Raw genomic sequence first — 22,313 nt, 5'->3', positions numbered from 1 at the left:
AGTCTAATACTATTGGTGTAACTCTCTCTCAGTTTAATACTGTTGGTGTAGCTCTCTCTGTCTATTACTGTTGGTGTAACTCTCTCAGTCTATTACTGTTGGTGTAGCTCTCTCTGTCTATTACTGTTGGTGTAGCTCTCTCAGTCTATTACTGTTGGTGTAGCTATCTCTGTCTATTACTGTTGGTGTAACTCTCTGTCTATTACTGTTGGTGTAACTATCTCTCAGTCTATTACTGTTGGTGTAGCTCTCTGTCTATTACTGTTGGTGTAGCTCTCTCTCAGTATATTACTGTTGGTGTAGCTCTCTCTCTGTCTATTACTGTTGGTGTAGCTCTCTCAGTCTATTACTGTTGGTGTAGCTCTCTCTCAGTCTATTACTGTTGGTGTAGCTCTCTCAGTCTATTACTGTTGGTGTAGCTCTCTCTGTCTATTACTGTTGGTGTAACTCAGTCTAATACTATTGGTGTAACTCTCTCTCAGTTTAATACTGTTGGTGTAGCTCTCTCTGTCTATTACTGTTGGTGTAACTATCTCTCAGTCTATTACTGTTGGTGTAGCTCTCTGTCTATTACTGTTGGTGTAGCTCTATCTCAGTATATTACTGTTGGTGTAGCTCTCTCTCAGTCTATTACTGTTGGTGTAGCTCTCTCTGTCTATTACTGTTGGTGTAGCTCTCTCTCAGTCTATTACTGTTGGTGTAACTCTCAGTCTAATACTGTTGGTGTAGCTCTCTCAGTCTATTACTGTTGGTGTAGCTCTCTCTGTCTATTACTGTTGGTGTAGCTCTCTCTCTGTCTATTACTGTTGGTGTAGCCTCAGTCTATTACTGTTGGTGTAGCTCTCTCTCAGTCTATTACTGTTGGTGTAGCTCTCTCAGTCTATTACTGTTGGTGTAGCTCTCTCTCTGTCTATTACTGTTGGTGTAGCTCTCTCAGTCTATTACTGTTGGTGTAGCTCTCTCTCTGTCTATTACTGTTGGTGTAGCTCTCTCAGTCTATTACTGTTGGTGTAGCTCTCTCTCAGTCTATTACTGTTGGTGTAGCTCTCTCAGTCTATTACTGTTGGTGTAGCTCTCTCTCTGTCTATTACTGTTGGTGTAGCTCTCTCTCAGTCTATTACTGTTTGTGTAGCTCTCTCTGTCTATTACTGTTGGTGTAACTCTCTCAGTCTATCACTGTTGGTGTAACTCTCTCTCTGTCTATTACTGTTGGTGTAGCGCTCTCTCTGTCTAATACTGTTGGTGTAACTCTCTCAGTCTATTACTGTTGGTGTAGCTCTCTCTCTGTCTATTACTGTTGGTGTAGCTCTCTGTGTCTATTACTGTTGGTGTAACTCTCTCAGTCTATTACTGTTGGTGTAACTCTCTCTCAGTCTATTACTGTTGGTGTCGCTCTCTCTCTGTCTTATACTGTTGGTGTAACCTTCTCTCAGTCTAATACTGTTGGTGTAACTCTCTCTGTCTATTACTATTAGTGTAGCTCTCTCTCTCTCTGTCTATTACTGTTGGTGTAGCTCTCTCTCTATCTTTTACTGTTGGTGTAACCTCTCTCAGTCTAATACTGTTGGTGTAACTCTCTCAGTCTATTACTGTTGGTGTAGCTCTCTCTCAGTTTAATACTGTTGGTGTAGCTCTCTCTCAGTCTAATACTGTTGGTGTAACTCTCTCACAGCTTCCAGAGCACTTGGATCTTTCCATGAATTGATTGCCTATTTCATCCCTTTTGATATTTTAAGTAGAAATTGTCTTCAAATATTGAATTGTAAAAAGCCCTTTATATTTAATAAAATATTATTTAATATAGACCACATGGAGAATTCAATAAATCTATAAAAAAAAAAGAATAAAGACCTGCTAAAGTTTAATATTCTGCATTTTGACCCGTCCCTCTGTCAACCCTGTTACGGTCAACCCTGTTACTGTCAACCCTGTTACTGTCAACCCTGTTACTGTCAACCCTGTTACAGTCAACCCTGTTACTTTCAACCCTGTTGCTGTCAACCCTGTTACGGTCAACCCTGTTACGGTCAACCCTGTTACTGTCAACTCTGTTACCGTCAACCCTGTTACGGTCAACCCTGTTACGGTCAACCCTGTTACTGTCAACCCTGTTACTGTCAACCCTGTTACTGTCAACCCTGTTACTGTCAACCCTGTTACGGTCAACCCTGTTACTGTCAACCCTGTTATGGTCAACCCTGTTATGGTCAACCCTGTTATAGTCAAGCCCTGTTATGGTCAACCCTGTTGCGGTCAACCCTGTTACTGTCAACCCTGTTAGTGTCAACCCTGTTACCGTCAACCCTGTTACTGTCAACCCTGTTACGGTCAATACTGTTATGGTCAACCCTGTTACTGTCAACCCTGTTACTGTCAACCCTGTTATGGTCAACCCTGTTATGGTCAACCCTGTTATAGTCAACCCTGTTACTGTCAACCCTGTTACTGTCAACCCTGTTACTGTCAACCCTGTTATGGTCAACCCTGTTATAGTCAACTCTGTTACCATCAACCCTGTTATGGTCAACCCTGTTATTTTATTTGGCACTAATTCGTTACAGTTATAAGTTATAAAACTTTTTTTGTTTAACCTCTTGAGATGGGAAAACTTTTTTTTTACATTAAGTTGAACATGTCCTCTTTATGACAAAATATTCAAATTTGGTGACCAGGTTACACTTCTTCAAAAGCACCGAATTGGCAGAACGACTCAGATGTTAATCTTTGGGAATAAACCATTTATTTTATGTTCAGTTCATATCACTGACAGGAAAGAGCCAACAGGATGTTATACAGTAATATACTCTCTGTCGGCCTATGCCCCGACTTCTAATTACCCCTCTAATTACCCCTTACCCCATTACCTCTCCCTGTGTATCACCCAGGACTGCCCAGAGGATCTCGGGACTTCAGAGAGGAGCAGTGTTCTCAGTTTGATGGATCTGACTTCCAGGGAAAACGATACAAATGGCTCCCATACTATGGAGGTGAGTCAGAAGGGCCTGAGGGCCGGGGCTTTATACAGCTTTGGTAATGACTGTATAACGTTTGGTAAAGACTATATACCGTTTGGTAATGACTGTATAATGTTTGGTAATGACTGTATAACGTTTGGTAATGACGTTTGGTAATGACTGTATAACGTTTGGTAAAGACTGTATAACGTTTGGTAATGACTGTATAACGTTTGGTAATGACGTTTGGTAATGACGCTTGGTAATGACTGTGTAACGCTTGGTAATAATGTTTGGTAATGACTGTGTAACGTTTGGTAATAACGCTTTGTAATGACTGTACGACGTTTGGTAATGACTGTATAACGTTTGGTAAAGACCGTATAACGTTTGGTAATGACTGTATAACGTTTGGTAAAGACTATATAACGTTTGGTAATGACTGTATAATGTTTGGTAAAGACTGTATAACGTTTGGTAATGACTGTGTAACGTTTGGTAATGACGTTTGGTAATGACATTTGGTAATGGCGTTTGGTAATGACTGTGTAACGTTTGGTAAAGACTGTATGACGTTTGGTATAGACTGTATGACGTTTGGTAATGACTGTATAACGTTTGGTAAAGACTGTATAAAGTTTGGTAATGACTGTATAAAGTTTGGTAATGACGTTTGGTAATGACTGTGTAACGTTTGGTAATGACTGTATAACGTTTGGTAAAGACTGTATAAAGTTTGGTAAAGACTGTATGACGTTCGGATAATGACTGTATAACGTTTGGTAATGACTGTATAACGTTTGGTAATGACGTTTGGTAATGACGTTTGGTAAAGACTGTATAAAGTTTGGTAATGACTGTATAACGTTTGGTAATGACTGTATAACGTTTGGTAAAGACTGTATGACGTTTGGATAATGACTGTATAACGTTTGGTAAAGACTGTATAAAGTTTGGTAATGACTGTATGAGATTTGGTAAAGACTGTATAACGTTTGGTAATGACGTTTGGTAAAGACTGTATAACGTTTGGTAATAACTGTATAACGTTTGGTAAAGACTGTATAACGTTTGGTAATGACTGTATGACATTTGGTAATGACTGTATAACGTTTGGTAATAACTGTATAACGTTTGGTAAAGACTGTATAACGTTTGTTAATGACTGTATAATGTTTGGTAATAACTGTATAACGTTTGGTAATGACTGTATAGCATTTGGTAAAGACTATATAACGTTTGGTAATAACTGTATAACGTTTGGTAATAACTGTATAACTTTTGGTAATGACTGTATAACATTTGGTAAAGACTATATAACGTTTGGTAATAACTGTATAACGTTTGGTAAAGACTGTATAACGTTTGGTAAAGACTGTATAACGTTTGGTAATAACTGTATAACGTTTGGTAAAGACTATATAACGTTTGGTAATTACTGTATGACGTTTGGATAATGACTGTATAACGTTTGGTAAAGACTGTATAAAGTTTGGTAATGACTGTATGACATTTGGTAAAGACTGTATAACGTTTGGTAATGACGTTTGGTAAAGACTGTATAACGTTTGGTAATAACTGTATAACGTTTGGTAATAACTGTATAACGTTTGGTAAAGACTGTATAACGTTTGGTAAAGACTGTATAATGTTTGGTAATGACTGTATGACATTTGGTAATGACTGTATAACGTTTGGTAATAACTGTATAACGTTTGGTAAAGACTGTATAACGTTTGGTAATGACTGTATAACGTTTGGTAATAACTGTATAACGTTTGGTAATGACTGTATAACATTTGGTAAAGACTATATAACGTTTGGTAATAACTGTATAACGTTTGGTAATAACTGTATAACATTTGGTAATGACTGTATAACATTTGGTAAAGACTATATAACGTTTGGTAATAACTGTATAACGTTTGGTAAAGACTGTATAACGTTTGGTAAAGACTGTATAACGTTTGGTAATAACTGTATAACGTTTGGTAAAGACTATATAACGTTTGGTAATTACTGTATGACGTTTGGATAATGACTGTATAACGTTTGGTAAAGACTGTATAAAGTTTGGTAATGACTGTATGACATTTGGTAAAGACTGTATAACGTTTGGTAATGACGTTTGGTAAAGACTGTATAATGTTTGGTAATAACTGTATAACGTTTGGTAATAACTGTATAACGTTTGGTAAAGACTGTATAACGTTTGGTAAAGACTGTATAACGTTTGGTAATGACTGTATGACATTTGGTAATGACTGTATAACGTTTGGTAATAACTGTATAACGTTTGGTAAAGACTGTATAACGTTTGGTAATGACTGTATAACGTTTGGTAATAACTGTATAACGTTTGGTAATGACTGTATAACATTTGGTAAAGACTATATAACGTTTGGTAATAACTGTATAACGTTTGGTAATAACTGTATAACGTTTGGTAAAGACTGTATAACGTTTGGTAAAGACTATATAACGTTTGGTAAAGACTGTATAACGTTTGGTAATAACTGTATAACGTTTGGTAAAGACTATATAACGTTTGGTAAAGACTGTATAACGTTTGGTAATAACTGTATAACGTTTGGTAAAGACTATATAACGTTTGGTAATAACTGTATAACGTTTGGTAAAGACTATATAACGTTTGGTAATAACTGTATAACGTTTGGTAAAGACTATATAACGTTTGGTAATAACTGTATAACGTTTGGTAAAGACTATATAACGTTTGGTAATGACTGTAACGTTTGGTAAAGACTATATAATAATAACAGCAATGTTCAGCAGACCGCTGGAATATATTACTGGTAATGTTATGCAAATTACAGGTGTAGAAGGGTGAACTAAAGGTGTGTTTGTGTTTCCCACCAGCTGACAACCTGTGTGAGCTGAACTGTATGCCCAGAGGAGAGAACTTCTTCTACCGCCACAGGACAGCTGTGGCCGACGGCACGCCCTGCCATCCCGGGAGGAAGGATGTCTGTGTTGATGGAGTCTGTAAGGTAGGTGTGTGTGTGCGTGTGTGTGTGTGAGAGGTAGGATTAAATTTGAGTCTTAATAACAGAAGGGCGCTGTGATTATCAAGGGGGGGGGTTGGATGGAATTTATCAACACTTTCACTCAATTCATCAATTTCACTCTGACCTCAACATGTTTCACTCTGACCTCAACATGTTTCACTCTGACCTCAACATTCAGTTTCCCTACAACTTCAGTTTCCCTACAACTTCAGTTTCCCTCTAACTTCAGTTTCCCTATTTCTTATAACTTCAGTTTCCCTTTAACTTCAGTTTCTCTACAACTTCAGTTTCCCTCTTACTTCAGTTTCCCTTTAACTTCAGTTTCCCTTTAACTTCAGTTTCTCTACAACTTCAGTTTCCCTCTTACTTCAGTTTCCCTCTTACTTCAGTTTCCCTATTTCTTATAACTTCAGTTTCCCTCTTACTTCAGTTTCCCTTTAACTTCAGTTTCCCTATTTTTTATAACTTCAGTTTCCCTCTAACTTCAGTTTCCCTCTAACTTCAGTTTCCTTTAACTTCAGTTTCCTCTAACTTCAGTTTCCCTATTTTTTATAACTTCAGTTTCCCTCTAACTTCAGTTTCCCTCTAACTTCAGTTTCCCTATTTTTTATAACTTCAGTTTCCCTCTAACTTCAGTTTCCCTCTAACTTCAGTTTCCCTCTAACTTCAGTTTCCCTTTAACTTCAGTTTCCCTATTTTTTATAACTTCAGTTTCCCTCTAACTTCAGTTTCCCTCTAACTTCAGTTTCCCTATTTTTTATAACTTCAGTTTCCCTCTAACTTCAGTTTCCCTCTAACTTCAGTTTCCCTCTAACTTCAGTTTCCCTTTAACTTCAGTTTCCCTCTAACTTCAGTTTCCCTATTTTTTATAACTTCAGTTTCCCTCTAACTTCAGTTTCCCTCTAACTTCAGTTTCCCTCTAACTTCAGTTTCCCTCTAACTTCAGTGTTCCTATAACTTCAGTTTCCCTCTAACATCAGTTTCCCTATTTCTTATAACTTCAGTTTCCCTCTAACTTCAGTTTCTCTACAACTTCAGTTTTCCTCTTACTTCAGTTTCCCTCTTACTTCAGTTTCCCTATTTCTTATAACTTCAGTTTCCCTACAACTTCAGTTTCCCTCTTACTTCAGTTTCCCTTTAACTTCAGTTTCCCTTTAACTTCAGTTTCCCTTTAACTTCAGTTTCCCTCTAACTTCAGTTTCCCTCTAACTTCAGTTTCTCTACAACTTCAGTTTTCCTCTTACTTCAGTTTCCCTCTTACTTCAGTTTCCCTATTTCTTATAACTTCAGTTTCCCTACAACTTCAGTTTCCCTCTTACTTCAGTTTCCCTTTAACTTCAGTTTCCCTTTAACTTCAGTTTCCCTCTAACTTCAGTTTCCCTCTAACTTCAGTTTCCCTCTAACTTCAGTTTCCCTACAACTTCAGTTTCCCTCTAACTTCAGTTTCCCTTTAACTTCAGTTTCCCTCTAACTTCAGATTCCCTCTTACTTCAGTTTCCCTCTTACTTCAGTTTCCCTATTTCTTATAACTTCAGTTTCCCTCTAACTTCAGTTTCCCTCTAACTTCAGTTTCCCTTTAACTTCAGATTCCCTCTTACTTCAGATTCCCTCTTACTTCAGTTTCCCTCTAACTTCAGTTTCCCTTTAACTTCAGTTTCCCTTTAACTTCAGATTCCCTCTTACTTCAGTTTCCCTCTAACTTCAGTTTCCCTTTAACTTCAGATTCCCTCTTACTTCAGTTTCCCTCTAACTTCAGTTTCCCTCTAACATAAACCTGTATTGAGTTGTGTGACAGCCTTCTTGTCTTCCTGTATCCCAGTGATGAGATCTTCATAGCTACTCAAATACCTTCCCTGGCCTAGTATCTCTCTCCTTCTAGACCTAGAATCTCTCTCTCCTTCCAGACCTAGTATCTCTCTCTCCTTCTAGACCTAGAATCTCTCTCTCCTTCTAGAAATAGTATCTCTCTCCTTCTAGACCTAGTATCTCTCTCTCCTTCTAGACCTAGAATCTCTCTCCTTCTAAACCTAGAATCTCTCTCCTTCTAGACCTAGTATCTCTCTCCTTCTAGACCTAGTATCTCTCTCCTTCTAGACCTAGTATCTCTCTCCTTCTAGACCTAGAATCTCTCCTTCCAGACCTAGTATCTCTCTCTCCTTCCAGACCTAGTATCTCTCTCTCCTTCCAGACCTAGTATCTCTCTCCCTTCTAGACCTAGTATCTCTCTCTCCTTCCCAGGCCTAGTATCTCTCTCTCCTTCCAGACCTAGTATCTCTCTCTCCTTCCCAGGCCTAGTATCTCTCTCTCCTTCCAGACCTAGTATCTCTCTCTCCTTCCAGACCTAGTATCTCTCTCTCTCCTTCCAGACCTAGTATCTCTCTCTCCTTCCAGACCTAGTATCTCTCTCCTTCCAGACCTAGTATCTCTATCTCCTTCCAGACCTAGTATCTCTCTCCTTCCAGACCTAATATCTCCCCCTTCCAGACCTAGTATCTCTATCTCCTTCCAGACCTAGTATCTCTCTCTCCTTCCAGACCCAGTATCTCTCTCTCCTTCCAGACCTAGTATCTCTCTCTCCTTCCAGACCTAGTATCTCTCTCTCCTTCCAGACCTAGTATCTCTCTCTCCTTCCAGACCTAGTATCTCTATCTCCTTCCAGACCTAGTATCTCTCTCTCCTTCCAGTCCTAGTATCTCTTTCTCCTTCCAGACCTAGTATCTCTCTCTCTCCTTCCAGACCTAGTATCTCTCTCTCTCCTTCCAGACCTAGTATCTATCTCCTTCCAGACCTAGTATCTCTCTCTCCTTCCAGACCTAGTATCTCTCTCTCTCCTTCCAGACCCAGTATCTCTCTCTCCTTCCAGACCTAGTATCTCTCTCCCCTTCCAGACCTAGTATCTCTCTCTCCTTCCAGACCTAGTATCTCTCTCTCCTTCCAGACCTAGTATCTCTCTCTCCTTCCAGACCTAGTATCTCTCTCTCCTTCCAGACCTAGTATCTATCTCCTTCCAGACCTAGTATCTCTCTCTCCTTCCAGACCTAGTATCTCTCTCTCTCCTTCCAGACCTAGTATCTCTCCCCTTCCAGACCCAGTATCTCTCTCTCCTTCCAGACCTAGTATCTCTCTCTCTCCTTCCAGACCTAGTATCTCTCCCCTTCCAGACCCAGTATCTCTCTCTCCTTCCAGACCTAGTATCTCTCTCTCCTTCCAGACCTAGTATCTCTCTCTCCTTCCAGACCTAGTATCTCTCCCCTTCCAGACCCAGTATCTCTCTCTCCTTCCAGACCTAGTATCTCTCTCTCCTTCCAGACCTAGTATCTCTCTCTCCTTCCAGACCTAGTATCTCTCCCCTTCCAGACCCAGTATCTCTCTCTCCTTCCAGACCTAGTATCTCTCCCCTTCCAGACCCAGTATCTCTCTCTCCTTCCAGACCCAGTATCTCTCTCTCCTTCCAGACCTAGTATCTCTCTCTCCTTCCAGACCTAGTATCTCTCTCTCCTTCCAGACCTAGTATCTCTCTCTCCTTCCAGACCCAGTATCTCTCTCTCCTTCCAGACCTAGTATCTCTATCTCCTTCTAGACCTAGTATCTCTATCTCCTTCTAGACCTAGTATCTCCCTCCCCTTCCAGACCTAGTATCTCTCTCCCCTTCCAGACCTAGTATCTCTCTCTCTCCTTCCAGACCTAGTATCTCTCTCTCCTTCCAGACCTAGTATCTCTCTCCTTCCAGACCTAGTATCTCTCTCTCCCCTTCCAGACCTAGTATCTCTCTCTCCTTCCAGACCTAGTATTTCTCTCTCCTTCCAGACCTAGTATCTCTCTCCCCTTCCAGACCTAGTATCTCTATCTCCTTCCAGACCTAGTATCTCTCTCCTTCCAGACCTAGTATCTATCTCCTTCCAGACCTAGTATCTCTATCTCCTTCCAGGCCTAGTATCTCTATCTCCTTCCAGACCTAGTATCTCTCTCTCCTTCCAGACCTAGTATCTCTCTCTCCTTCCAGACCTAGTATCTCTCTCCTTCCAGACCTAGTATCTCTCTCTCCTTCCAGACCTAGTATCTCTCTCTCCTTCCAGACCTAGTATCTCTCTCCTTCCAGACCTAGTATCTCTCTCTCCTTCCAGACCTAGTATCTCTCTCCCCTTCCAGACCTAGTTTCTCTCTCTCCTTCCAGACCCAGTATCTCTCTCTCCTTCCAGACCTAGTATCTCTCTCTCTCCTTCCAGACCTAGTATCTCTCTCTCCTTCCAGACCTAGTATCTCTCTCTCCTTCCAGACCTAGTATCTCTCTCTCCTTCCAGACCTAGTATCTCTCTCCTTCCAGACCTAGTATCTCTCTCTCCTTCCAGACCTAGTATCTCTCTCTCCTTCCAGACCTAGTATCTCTCTCCTTCCAGACCTAGTATCTCTCTCTCCTTCCAGACCTAGTATCTCTCTCCCTTCCAGACCTAGTATCTCTCTCCTTCCAGACCTAGTATCTCTCTCCTTCCAGACCTAGTATCTCTCTCTCCTTCCAGACCTAGTATCTCTCTCCCTTCCAGACCTAGTATCTCTCTCTCCTTCCAGACCTAGTATCTCTCTCTCCTTCCAGACCCAGTATCTCTCTCTCCTTCCAGACCTAGTATCTCTCTCTACTTCCAGACCTAGTATATCTCTCTCTCCTTCCAGACCTAGTATCTCTCTCTCCTTCCAGACCTAGTATCTCTCTCTCTCCTTCCAGACCTAGTATCTCTCTCCTTCCAGACCTAGTATCTCTCTCCTTCCAGACCTAGTATCTCTCTCTCTTCCAGACCTAGTATCTCTCCCCTTCCAGACCTAGAATCTCTCTCTCCTTCCAGACCTAGAATCTCTCTCCTTCTAGACCTAGTATCTCTCTCCTTCTAGACCTAGTATCTCTCTCCTTCTAGACCTAGTATCTCTCTCTCTCCTTCCAGACCTAGTATCTCTCTCTCCTTCTAGACCTAGTATCTCTCTCTCCTTCCAGACCTAGTATCTCTCTCTCCTTCTAGACCTAGAATCTCTCTCTCCTTCCAGACCTAGTATCTCTCTCTCCTTCCAGACCTAGTATCTCTCTCTACTTCCAGGGTGTGGCCTGCATGCTGCTGGCTGGGTTTCTTTCTCTATCCCTCCAACCCAGGACTCTCCAACCCTGTTCCTCGAGTGCTCTCCTATAGGTTTAAACCAGGGCACTCCAACCCTGTTCCTGGAGAGCTACCCTCCTGTAGGTTTAAACCAGGCCTCTCCAACCCTGTCCCTGGAGAGCTACCCTCCTGTAGGTTTACGCCAGGCCTCTCCAACCCTGTCCCTGGAGAGCTACCCTCCTGTAGGTTTACGCCAGGCCTCTCCAACCCTGTCCCTGGAGAGATACCCTCCTGTAGGTTTAAACCAGGCCTCTCCGACCCTGTTCCTGGAGAGATACCCTCCTGTAGGTTTAAACCAGGCCTCTCCAACCCTGTTCCTGGAGACCTAGATACCCTCCTTCCAGACCTTAAACCAGGCCTCTTCCAGACCTGTTCCTGGAGAGATACCCTCCTGTAGGTTTTCACTCCAACCCCAGTTTATCAACCAGCTAATTGTTAGAATCAGGTGTGTTAGATTAGTTTTGGAGCGAAAACTTACAGGGGAGTATCTCTCCAGGAACAGGGTTGGAGAGGCCTGGTTTAAACTTACAGGAGGGTATCTACATTTACATTTACATTACATTTAAGTCATTTGGCAGACGCTCTTATCCAGAGCGACTTACAAATTGGTGAATTCACCTTATGACATCCAGTGGAACAGCCACTTTACAATAGTGCATCTAAATCATTTAAGGGGGGGGGTGAGAAGGATTACTTTATCCTATCCTAGGTATTCCTTAAAGAGGTGGGGTTTCAGGTGTCTCCGGAAGGTGGTGATTGACTCCGCTGTCCTGGCGTCGTGAGGGAGTTTGTTCCACCATTGGGGGGCCAGAGCAGCGAACAGTTTTGACTGGGCTGAGCGGGAACTGTACTTCCTCAGTGGTAGGGAGGCGAGCAGGCCAGAGGTGGATGAACGCAGTGCCCTTGTTTGGGTGTAGGGCCTGATCAGAGCCTGGAGGTACTGCGGTGCCGTTCCCCTTCACAGCTCCGTAGGCAAGCACCATGGTCTTGTAGCGGAAGCTCTCCTTCAACTGGAAGCCAGTGGAGAGAGCGGAGGATCGGGGTGACGTGAGAGAACTTGGGAAGGTTGAACACCAGACGGGCTGCGGCGTTCTGGATGAGTTGTAGGGGTTTAATGGCACAGGCAGGAGCCCAGCCAACAGCGAGTTGCAGTAATCCAGACGGGAGATGACAAGTGCCTGGATTAGGACCTGCGCCGCTTCCTGTGTGAGGCAGGGTCGTACTCTGCGGATGTTGTAGTGCATGAACCTACAGGAACGGGCCACCGCCTTGATGTTAGTTGAGAACGACCAGGGTGTTGTCCAGGATCACGCCAAGGTTCTTAGCGCTCTGGGAGGAGGACACAATGGAGTTGTCAACCGTGATGGCGAGATCATGGAACGGGCAGTCCTTCCCCCGGGAGGAAGAGCAGCTCCGTCTTGCCGAGGTTCAGCTTGAGGTGGTGATCCGTCATCCACACTGATATGTCTGCCAGACATGCAGAGATGCTATTCGCCACCTGGTCATCAGAAGGGGAAAGGAGAAGATTAATTGTGTGTCGTCTGCATAGCAATGATAGGAGAGACCATGTGAGGTTATGACAGAGCCAAGTGACTTGGTGTATAGCGAGAATAGGAGAGGGCCTAGAACAGAGCCCTGGGGGACACCAGTGGTGAGAGCGCGTGGCGAGGAGACAGATTCTCGCCACGCCACCTGGTAGGAGCGACCTGTCAGGTATCTCTCCAGGAACAGGGTTGGAGAGGCCTGGTGTAAACCTACAGGATGGTATCTCTCCAGGAACAGGGTCGGAGAGGCCTGCTCTAATCCATGTCCCCATCTCCCTCCCTATCCCCCCCCCCTGTAGCGTCTGGGCTGTGACAACATGCTGGAATCCCCCCAGCAGGATGACCCCTGTCTGCAGTGTGGGGGCAACGGACAGTCCTGCTACCCCGTCAGGAGCACCTTCAGCATGACCAACCTGCCCAAAGGTACAGTTCTCTTACCTCTTCACCGCGGGATCTGTGGATAGAGCTCCCGTTACAGCCCACTCTCTGGAGGAGGGTATCAGTGTGTTAACATAGCATCTCTCCATGGTATCAACTCTTCATGTCCACTGATGTGTTTTCTATCTCCTGTTCTCCTCCCTGCCAGGCTATAACCAGGTGTTTTATATCTCCTGTTCTCCTCCCTGCCAGGCTATAACCAGGTGTTTTATATCTCCTGTTCTCCTCCCTCCCAGGCTATAACCAGGTGTTTTATATCTCCTGTTCTCCTCCCTGCCAGGCTATAACCAGGTGTTTTATATCTCCTGTTCTCCTCCCTCCCAGGCTATAACCAGGTGTTTTATATCTCCTGTTCTCCTCCCTGCCAGGCTATAACCAGGTGTTTTATATCTCCTGTTCTCCTCCCTCCCAGGCTATAACCAGGTGTTTTATATCTCCTGTTCTCCTCCCTGCCAGGCTATAACCAGGTGTTTTATATCTCCTGTTCTCCTCCCAGGCTATAACCAGGTGTTTTATATCTCCTGTTCTCCTCCCTCCCAGGCTATAACCAGGTGTGTTATGTCTCCTGTTCTCTTTCCTCCCAGGCTATAACCAGGTGTTTTATATCTCCTGTTCTCCTCCCTGCCAGGCTATAACCAGGTGTTTTATATCTCCTGTTCTCCTCCCTCCCAGGCTATAACCAGGTGTTTTATATCTCCTGTTCTCCTCCCTGCCAGGCTATAACCAGGTGTTTTATATCTCCTGTTCTCCTCCCTCCCAGGCTATAACCAGGTGTTTTATATCTCCTGTTCTCCTCCCTGCCAGGCTATAACCAGGTGTTTTATATCTCCTGTTCTCCTCCCAGGCTATAACCAGGTGTTTTATATCTCCTGTTCTCCTCCCTCCCAGGCTATAACCAGGTGTATTATGTCTCCTGTTCTCTTTCCTCCCAGGCTATAACCAGGTGTTTATCATCCCTGTGGGAGCCACCTCCATCCACATCAGAGAGACTGTTGCGACTCGTAATTACCTGGGTGAGTTCCTAACTGCCCATGTGAGTCCCTAACTGCCCATGTGAGTCCCTAACTGCCTGGCAAGTCCCTAATTGCCCGCGGGTCCCTAATTGCCCGCGTGTCCCTAATTGCCCGCGAGTCCCTAATTGCCCGGGCGAGTCCCTAACTGTCCGGGCGAGTCTTTAATTCCTTGGATAACTGGGCTAGAGATGACAGGACATGAGATGGCAATAGGACAGTTGTACCAGAAAAGCTGTGTTCTTTGGTGGTGTAAAGATCTGTGACTCTGAACTCTAGTCCTTCTGTCTCTAATGATCCGTGACTCTGGACTCTAGTCCTTCTGTCTCTAATGATCCGTGACTCTGGACTCTAGTCCTTCTGTCTCTAATGATCCGTGACTCTGAACTCTGTGTCTGTCTCTGTCTGTCTGTGTCTCTGTCTGTCTCTGTCTGTCTCTCTCTGTCTCTCGCTGTGTCTGTCTGTGTTTGTGTCTGTGTCTGTCTATCTCTGCCTGTCTCTGCCCATCTCTGCCTGTCTCTATCTCTGCCTGTCTCTGCCCATCTCTGCCTGTCTCTGTCTCTGCCTGTCTCTGCCCGTCTCTGTCTGTGTCTGCCTGTCTTTGTCTCTGTTTGTCTCTGCCTGTCTCTCTCTCTGCCTGTCTCTGTCGTCTCTGTCTGTGTCTGCCTGTCTTTGTCTCTGCCTGTCTCTGTTTGTCTCTGCATGTCTCTGTCTCTGTTTGTCTCTGCCTGTCTCTCTCTCTCTGCCTGTCTCTGTGTCTGCCTGTCTTTGTCTCTGTCTGTCTGTCTCTGTCTGTGTCTACCACCAGCCGTTAAGAACCTGCGTGGTGAGTACTACCTGAACGGCCACTGGGTGATTGAGTTCTCCAAGGCCACTCCTGTAGCAGGCACCATGCTATACTACCAGAGAGGGGCGGAGGGAGAGATGACTCCTGAGACCATCATGGGCCGCGGACCCACCACCGAGCCGCTGGTTATAGAGGTCAGAGTCAGTTGATCCTTTAGGTCCTTGGGAGGTGTGGGATTAGGTTCTAGTCCTTCTGTCTCTAATGATCTGTGACTCTGAACTCTAGTCCTTCTGTCTGTAATGATCTGTGACTCTGGACTCTAGTCCTTCTGTCTCTAATGATCTGTGACTCTGAACTCTAGTCCTTCTGTCTCTAATGATCTGTGACTCTGAACTCTAGTCCTTCTGTCTGTAATGATCTGTGACTCTGATCTCTAGTCTTTCTGTCTCTAATGATCTGTGACTCTGAACTCGAGTCCTTCTGTCTGTAATGATATGTGACTCTGAACTCTAGTCCTTCTGTCTGTAATGATCTGTGACTCTGATCTCTAGTCCTTCTGTCTCTAATGATCTGTGACTCTGAACTCTAGTCTTTCTGTCTGTAATGATCTGTGACTCTGAACTCTAGTCCTTCTGTCTGTAATGATCTGTGACTCTGATCTCTAGTCTTTCTGTCTCTAATGATCTGTGACTCTGAACTCGAGTCCTTCTGTCTGTAATGATCTGTGACTCTGATCTCTAGTCCTTCTGTCTCTAATGATCTGTGACTCTGAACTCTAGTCCTTCTGTCTGTAATGATCTGTGACTCTGATCTCTAGTCTTTCTGTCTCTAATGATCTGTGACTCTGAACTCGAGTCCTTCTGTCTCTAATGATCTGTGACTCTGAACTCTAGTCCTTCTGTCTCTAATGATCTGTGACTCTGGACTCTAGTCCTTCTGTCTGTAATGATCTGTGACTCTGAACTCTAGTCCTTCTGTCTGTAATGATCTGTGACTCTGATCTCTAGTCTTTCTGTCTCTAATGATCTGTGACTCTGAACTCTAGTCCTTCTGTCTCTAATGATCTGTGACTCTGATCTCTAGTCCTTCTGTCTCTAATGATCTGTGACTCTGAACTCTAGTCCTTCTGTCTCTAATGATCTGTGACTCTGAACTCTAGTCCTTCTGTCTCTAATGATCTGTGACTCTGGACTCTAGTCCTTCTGTCTCTAATGATCTGTGACTCTGAACTCTAGTCCTTCTGTCTCTAATGATCTGTGACTGAACTCTAGTCCTTCTGTCTGTAATGATCTGTGACTCTGAACTCTAGTCCTTCTGTCTGTAATGATCTGTGACTCTGAACTCTAGTCCTTCTGTCTCTAATGATCCGTGACTCTGAACTCTAGTCTTTCTGTCTCTAATGATCTGTGACTCTGAACTCTAGTCCTTCTGTCTCTAATGATCTGTGACTCTGAACTCTAGTCCTTCTGTCTCTAATGATCTGTGACTCTGAACTCTAGTCCTTCTGTCTCTAATGATCTGTGACTCTGATCTCTAGTCCTTCTGTCTCTAATGATCTGTGACTCTGAACTCTAGTCCTTCTGTCTGTAATGATTATTATGAAATTATTATGAAAAAAAATACATCACAACAACAAAAAAAGGGGTCAGAGTCACACAACTACCTCCTCGGCTGTTATAGACCTGAAACATTGGGGTTTATGTCACGTGTTTTAAAGTACCTTCTAATTTGACATTTGAGTCCTATACGGGCAGTTTCCCAGAACACAGATCGCCATAAAAAAATGCTTTAGTCCAGGACAAGACTTAATCTGTGTTTGGGAAATCGCCCCTTAGTTCTTTTCGCAGACGCACTTAGCCAGAGTAAATCAAAACCAGGGCATTCAGTTATAGTAGGTAAAACAATTCCATACGATCACCATCATTGCGAGTAAAACCTAAATAGCCACTAAATAACTGTCGAATCACTGGCAGTAAGAGTTGTCTTTCATCAAACCGACCCCCCCCCAGGTCTGTTGTAGTCTGATCCCAGGTCTGTTGTAGTCTGATCCCAGGTCTGTTGTAGTCTGATCCCAGGTCTGTTGTAGTCTGGTCCCAGGTCTGTTGTAGTCTGATCCCAGGTCTGTTGTAGTCTGGTGCCAGGTCTGTTGTAGTCTGATCCCAGGTCTGTTGTAGTCTGATCCCAGGTCTGTTGTAGTCTGATCCCAGGTCTGTTGTAGTCTGATCCCAGGTCTGTTGTAGTATGGTCCCAGGTCTGTTGTAGTCTGATCCCAGGTCTGTTGTAGTCTGATCCCAGGTCTGTTGTAGTCTGATCCCAGGTCTGTTGTAGTCTGGTCCCAGGTCTGTTGTAGTCTGGTCCCAGGTCTGTTGTAGTCTGATCCCAGGTCTGTTGTAGTCTGATCCCAGGTCTGTTGTAGTCTGATCCCAGGTCTGTTGTAGTCTGATCCCAGGTCTGTTGTAGTCTGATCCCAGGTCTGTTGTAGTCTGATCCCAGGTCTGTTGTAGTCTGATCCCAGGTCTGTTGTAGTCTGATCCCAGGTCTGTTGTAGTCTGATCCCAGGTCTGTTGTAGTCTGATCCCAGATCTGTTGTAATCTGATCCCAGGTCTGTTGTAGTCTGGTCCCAGGTCTGTTGTAGTCTGATCCCAGGTCTGTTGTAGTCTGATCCCAGATCTGTTGTAGTCTGGTCCCAGGTCTGTTGTAGTCTGATCCCAGGTCTGTTGTAGTCTGGTCCCAGGTCTGTTGTAGTCTGATCCCAGGTCTGTTGTAGTCTGATCCCAGGTCTGTTGTAGTCTGGTCCCAGGTCTGTTGTAGTCTGATCCCAGGTCTGTTGCTGTCTGTGTCTCTCTGTCTTTCTCTGCACTCAGTAAAATGAAATAAAGGTAGAGGTTTTGATCTATTTCTCTCTTTCTCTCCCGCCTCAGTTGATCATCCAGGAACATAACCAGGGAGTAGAGTACGAGTACTACCTCCCTAACGGTCGGTCCAGAGAGGGATACTACTGGAGCTTCGGCTCATGGTCTACCTGCAGCAGAGAGTGTGGATCAGGTACGTGTCCTTCTGGGGCTGCAATATTTTGGTTACTTTCCCCAAATTCCCAGGTTTTCAGAAATTACATTCGAAAGAATCCCGGAATCAGAAAGGGAAAAAGCAGGAATTCCGGAATCTTCCAAGCAGGAAATTGACTGTAATTTTGCAACCCTTGTCCCTCTTTACTATAATCTAATGTCACTTTATTTTAATCTAATGTCACTTTATTTAATCTAATGTCACTTTACTTTAATCTAATGTCACCTTTAATCTAATGTCACTTTATTTTAATCTAATGTCACTTTATTTAATCTAATGTCACTTTACTTTAATCTAATGTCACCTTTAATCTAATGTCACCTTTAATCTAATGTCACTTTATTTTAATCTAATGTCACTTTATTTAATCTGTAACCTTACTTTAATCTGACACCTTACTTTAATCTGTCACCTTACTTTAATCTGTCACCTTACTTTAATCTAATGTCACTTTACTTTAATCTGACACCTTACTTAAATCTAATGTCACTTTACTTTAATCTAATGTCACCTTACTTTAATCTGTAACCTTATTTTAATCTGACACCTTACTTTAATCTGTCACCTTACTTTAATCTGTCACTTTACTTTAATCTAATGTCACTTTACTTTAATCTGTCACCTTACTTAAATCTAATGTCACCTTACTTTAATCTGTCACCTTACTTTAATCTGTCACCTTACTTTAATCTAATGTCACTTTACTTTAATCTGACACCTTACTTAAATCTAATGTCACTTTACTTTAATCTAATGTCACCTTACTTTAATCTGTAACCTTATTTTAATCTGACACCTTACTTTAATCTGTCACCTTACTTTAATCTGTCACCTTACTTTAATCTAATGTCACTTTACTTTAATCTGTCACCTTACTTAAATCTAATGTCACCTTACTTTAATCTGTCACCTTACTTTAATCTGTCACCTTCCTTTAATCTGTCACCTTACTTTAATCTGTCACCTTACTTTAATCTGTAACCTTACTTTAATCTGTCACTTTACTTTAATCTGTCACTTTACTTTAATCTGTCACCTTACTTTAATCTGTCACCTTACTTTAATCTAATGTCACCTTACTTTAATCTGTCACCTTACTTTAATCTGTAACCTTACTTTAATCTGTCACTTTACTTTAATCTGTCACCTTACTTTAATCTGTCACCTTACTTTAATCTGTAACCTTACTTTAATCTGTCACCTTACTTTAATCTAATGTCACTTTACTTTAATCTTTAACCTTGCTTTAATCTGTCACCTTACTTTAATCTAATGTCACCTTACTTTAATCTAATGTCGCATTACTTTAATCTGTAACTTTACTGTAATCTGTCACCTTACTTTAATCTAATGTCACCTTACTTTAATCTAATGTCACCTTAATTTAATCTCATGTCACTTTACTTTAATCTGTAACCTTACTTTAATCTGTCACCTTACTTTAATCTAATGTCACCTTACTTTAATCTAATGTCGCATTACTTTAATCTGTAACTTTACTGTAATCTGTCACCTTACTTTAATCTGTCACCTTACTTTAATCTGTCACCTTACTTTAATCTAATGTCACTTTACTTTAATCTGACACCTTACTTAAATCTAATGTCACTTTACTTTAATCTAATGTCACCTTACTTTAATCTGTAACCTTATTTTAATCTGACACCTTACTTTAATCTGTCACCTTACTTTAATCTGTCACTTTACTTTAATCTAATGTCACTTTACTTTAATCTGTCACCTTACTTAAATCTAATGTCACCTTACTTTAATCTGTCACCTTACTTTAATCTGTCACCTTACTTTAATCTAATGTCACTTTACTTTAATCTGACACCTTACTTAAATCTAATGTCACTTTACTTTAATCTAATGTCACCTTACTTTAATCTGTAACCTTATTTTAATCTGACACCTTACTTTAATCTGTCACCTTACTTTAATCTGTCACCTTACTTTAATCTAATGTCACTTTACTTTAATCTGTCACCTTACTTAAATCTAATGTCACCTTACTTTAATCTGTCACCTTCCTTTAATCTGTCACCTTCCTTTAATCTGTCACCTTACTTTAATCTGTCACCTTACTTTAATCTGTAACCTTACTTTAATCTGTCACTTTACTTTAATCTGTCACTTTACTTTAATCTGTCACCTTACTTTAATCTGTCACCTTACTTTAATCTGTCACCTTACTTTAATCTAATGTCACTTTACTTTAATCTTTAACCTTACTTTAATCTGTCACCTTACTTTAATCTAATGTCACCTTACTTTAATCTAATGTCGCATTACTTTAATCTGTAACTTTACTGTAATCTGTCACCTTACTTTAATCTAATGTCACCTTACTTTAATCTAATGTCACCTTAATTTAATCTCATGTCACTTTACTTTAATCTGTAACCTTACTTTAATCTGTCACCTTACTTTAATCTAATGTCACCTTACTTTAATCTAATGTCGCATTACTTTAATCTGTAACTTTACTGTAATCTGTCACTTTACTTTAATCTGTCACCTTACTTTAATCTAATGTCACCTTAATTTAATCTCATGTCACTTTACTTTAATCTGTAACCCTACTTCTTCTTCTTCTTCTTCTTCTTCTTCTTCTTCCTCCTCCTCCTTGACTGATTCCTCCTTCTGTTCCCTCTTCCTCCCTCCACCAGGCTACCAGTCCCGTCTGGTGTTCTGTGCCATCGATAACGAGGCCTACCCAGACTACCTGTGCACCGCCCTGCCACGCCCCCTCACCAACCGCACCTGCAACCCTCAGACGTGCCCTCAGACCCGTCGGTGAGTCAGCCGGGCTACGTATCACAATAACTCTTTTTGGAAAATCAACAACAGACTTTTCAAGTAAATGGTGTTAGTTATTTACAGTCAGTGCCTCAAAAGCTGCAAAACGTAGTCCAGAGTTAACAAATGTGTGTGTGATTACGGGATAAACTAGCCCAGAGCCAGTCTTAGCCGGAGGGCTAAGGACAATGTGTGTGAAAAGGCTTTTGGAGGAGTACAATGATACCCCTTGTGATGACTGATCTGGGTTCAGTAGTGTGTGAGTTCATGCAGGAGCTCTGGCTGGGCTACTAGCTGTGTCTGGACTCCTAGCTGTCTGGCTGGGCTCCTAACTGTCTGGCTGGGCTCCTAGCTGTCTGTCTGGACTCCTAGCTGTCTGTCTGGATTCCTAGCTGTCTGTCTGGACTCCTAGCTGTCTGGCTGGGCTCCTAGCTGTCTGGCTGGGCTCCTAGCTGTCTGGCTGGGCTCCTAGCTGTTTGGCTGGGCTCCTAGCTGTCTGTCTGGACTCCGAGCTGTCTATCTGGATTCCTAGCTGTCTGGCTGGGCTCCTAACTGTCTGGCTGGGCTCCTAGCTGTCTGGCTGGGCTCCTAGCTGTCTATCTGGACTCCTAGCTGTCTGTCTGGACTCCTAGCTGTCTGGCTGGGCTCCTAGCTGTCTGTCTGGGCTCCTAGCTGTCTGGCTGGGCTCCTAGCTGTCTGGCTGGGCTCCTAGCTGTCTGGCTGGGCTCCTAGCTGTCTGGGGTGTATTCACTAGAAACTAAATTGAAACAAACAGAAGCAAACGTAACGAAACAGGGCGGAACCTACCTGAATTTGTCCAAAATAAACTCTTGTTTTTGTTGAAAAACGTTGTTTTTTTCCGTTATCAAACGTTTTGCTGCCATATGCTACGATGTGCACTAATGAATACACCCCAGGTCTCACTGTTTTGGGTGATGTTGTTGTTGTTGTCCCTGTTCATAAAGGATGGCGTACCTGTATCAGCCAAATGCGTGGACGCCCTCTGAAAGCCCCAGAACATATGTGTACAGGTAACCCAGGGCCTACGGTGGCCCCGCTGATCCCCGGAGCTCAAACACAGGGGATATATATTTATACAGTTAGTCATTTAGAAGACACTCTTATCCAGAGAGGTGTACTGTTAGTGCGTATATGAGATCATGTCTTCATATACACTAGGTCAAGTAGGCCAAAGATTCAATATATTTAATTTACTAAATCATCCACTATAGACATGTAATGCTAACTTGGACATTATAGACACATCATCCACTATAGGAATGTAATGCTAACCTGGACATTATAGGCACATCATCCACTATAGACATGTAATGCTAACCTGAACATTATAGACACATCATCCACTATAGGAATGTAATGCTAACCTGGACATTATAGACACATCATCCACTATAGGAATGTAATGCTAACCTGGACATTATAGACACATCATCCACTATAGGCATGTAATGCTAACCTGGACATTATAGACACATCATCCACTATAGGCATGTAATGCTAACCTGGACATTATAGACACA

The 22,313-nt window shown here is 42.5% G+C and overlaps 1 protein-coding gene across 1 annotated transcript in view; it reads left to right on the top strand.

Moving 5' to 3' along the window:
- Nucleotides 1-21,807, top strand: part of LOC135526870 (papilin-like) — a 29,895-nt gene extending 8,088 nt beyond the window's left edge. Inside the window, exons 4-11 of the mRNA XM_064955538.1 lie at nucleotides 2,886-2,987; nucleotides 5,835-5,965; nucleotides 12,968-13,091; nucleotides 14,039-14,119; nucleotides 14,925-15,097; nucleotides 17,826-17,949; nucleotides 20,643-20,769; nucleotides 21,738-21,807. Coding sequence (XP_064811610.1) covers nucleotides 2,886-2,987; nucleotides 5,835-5,965; nucleotides 12,968-13,091; nucleotides 14,039-14,119; nucleotides 14,925-15,097; nucleotides 17,826-17,949; nucleotides 20,643-20,769; nucleotides 21,738-21,807 — 932 coding nt within the window. The remainder of the gene's footprint in view (nucleotides 1-2,885; nucleotides 2,988-5,834; nucleotides 5,966-12,967; nucleotides 13,092-14,038; nucleotides 14,120-14,924; nucleotides 15,098-17,825; nucleotides 17,950-20,642; nucleotides 20,770-21,737) is intronic.
- The last annotated feature ends 506 nt before the right edge of the window (nucleotides 21,808-22,313 follow it).

Source organism: Oncorhynchus masou, chromosome 32, assembly GCF_036934945.1.
Source record: "Oncorhynchus masou masou isolate Uvic2021 chromosome 32, UVic_Omas_1.1, whole genome shotgun sequence".
Classification (NCBI taxonomy): domain Eukaryota; kingdom Metazoa; phylum Chordata; class Actinopteri; order Salmoniformes; family Salmonidae; genus Oncorhynchus; species Oncorhynchus masou.
This window is presented reverse-complemented; position numbering and strand designations above follow the sequence as displayed.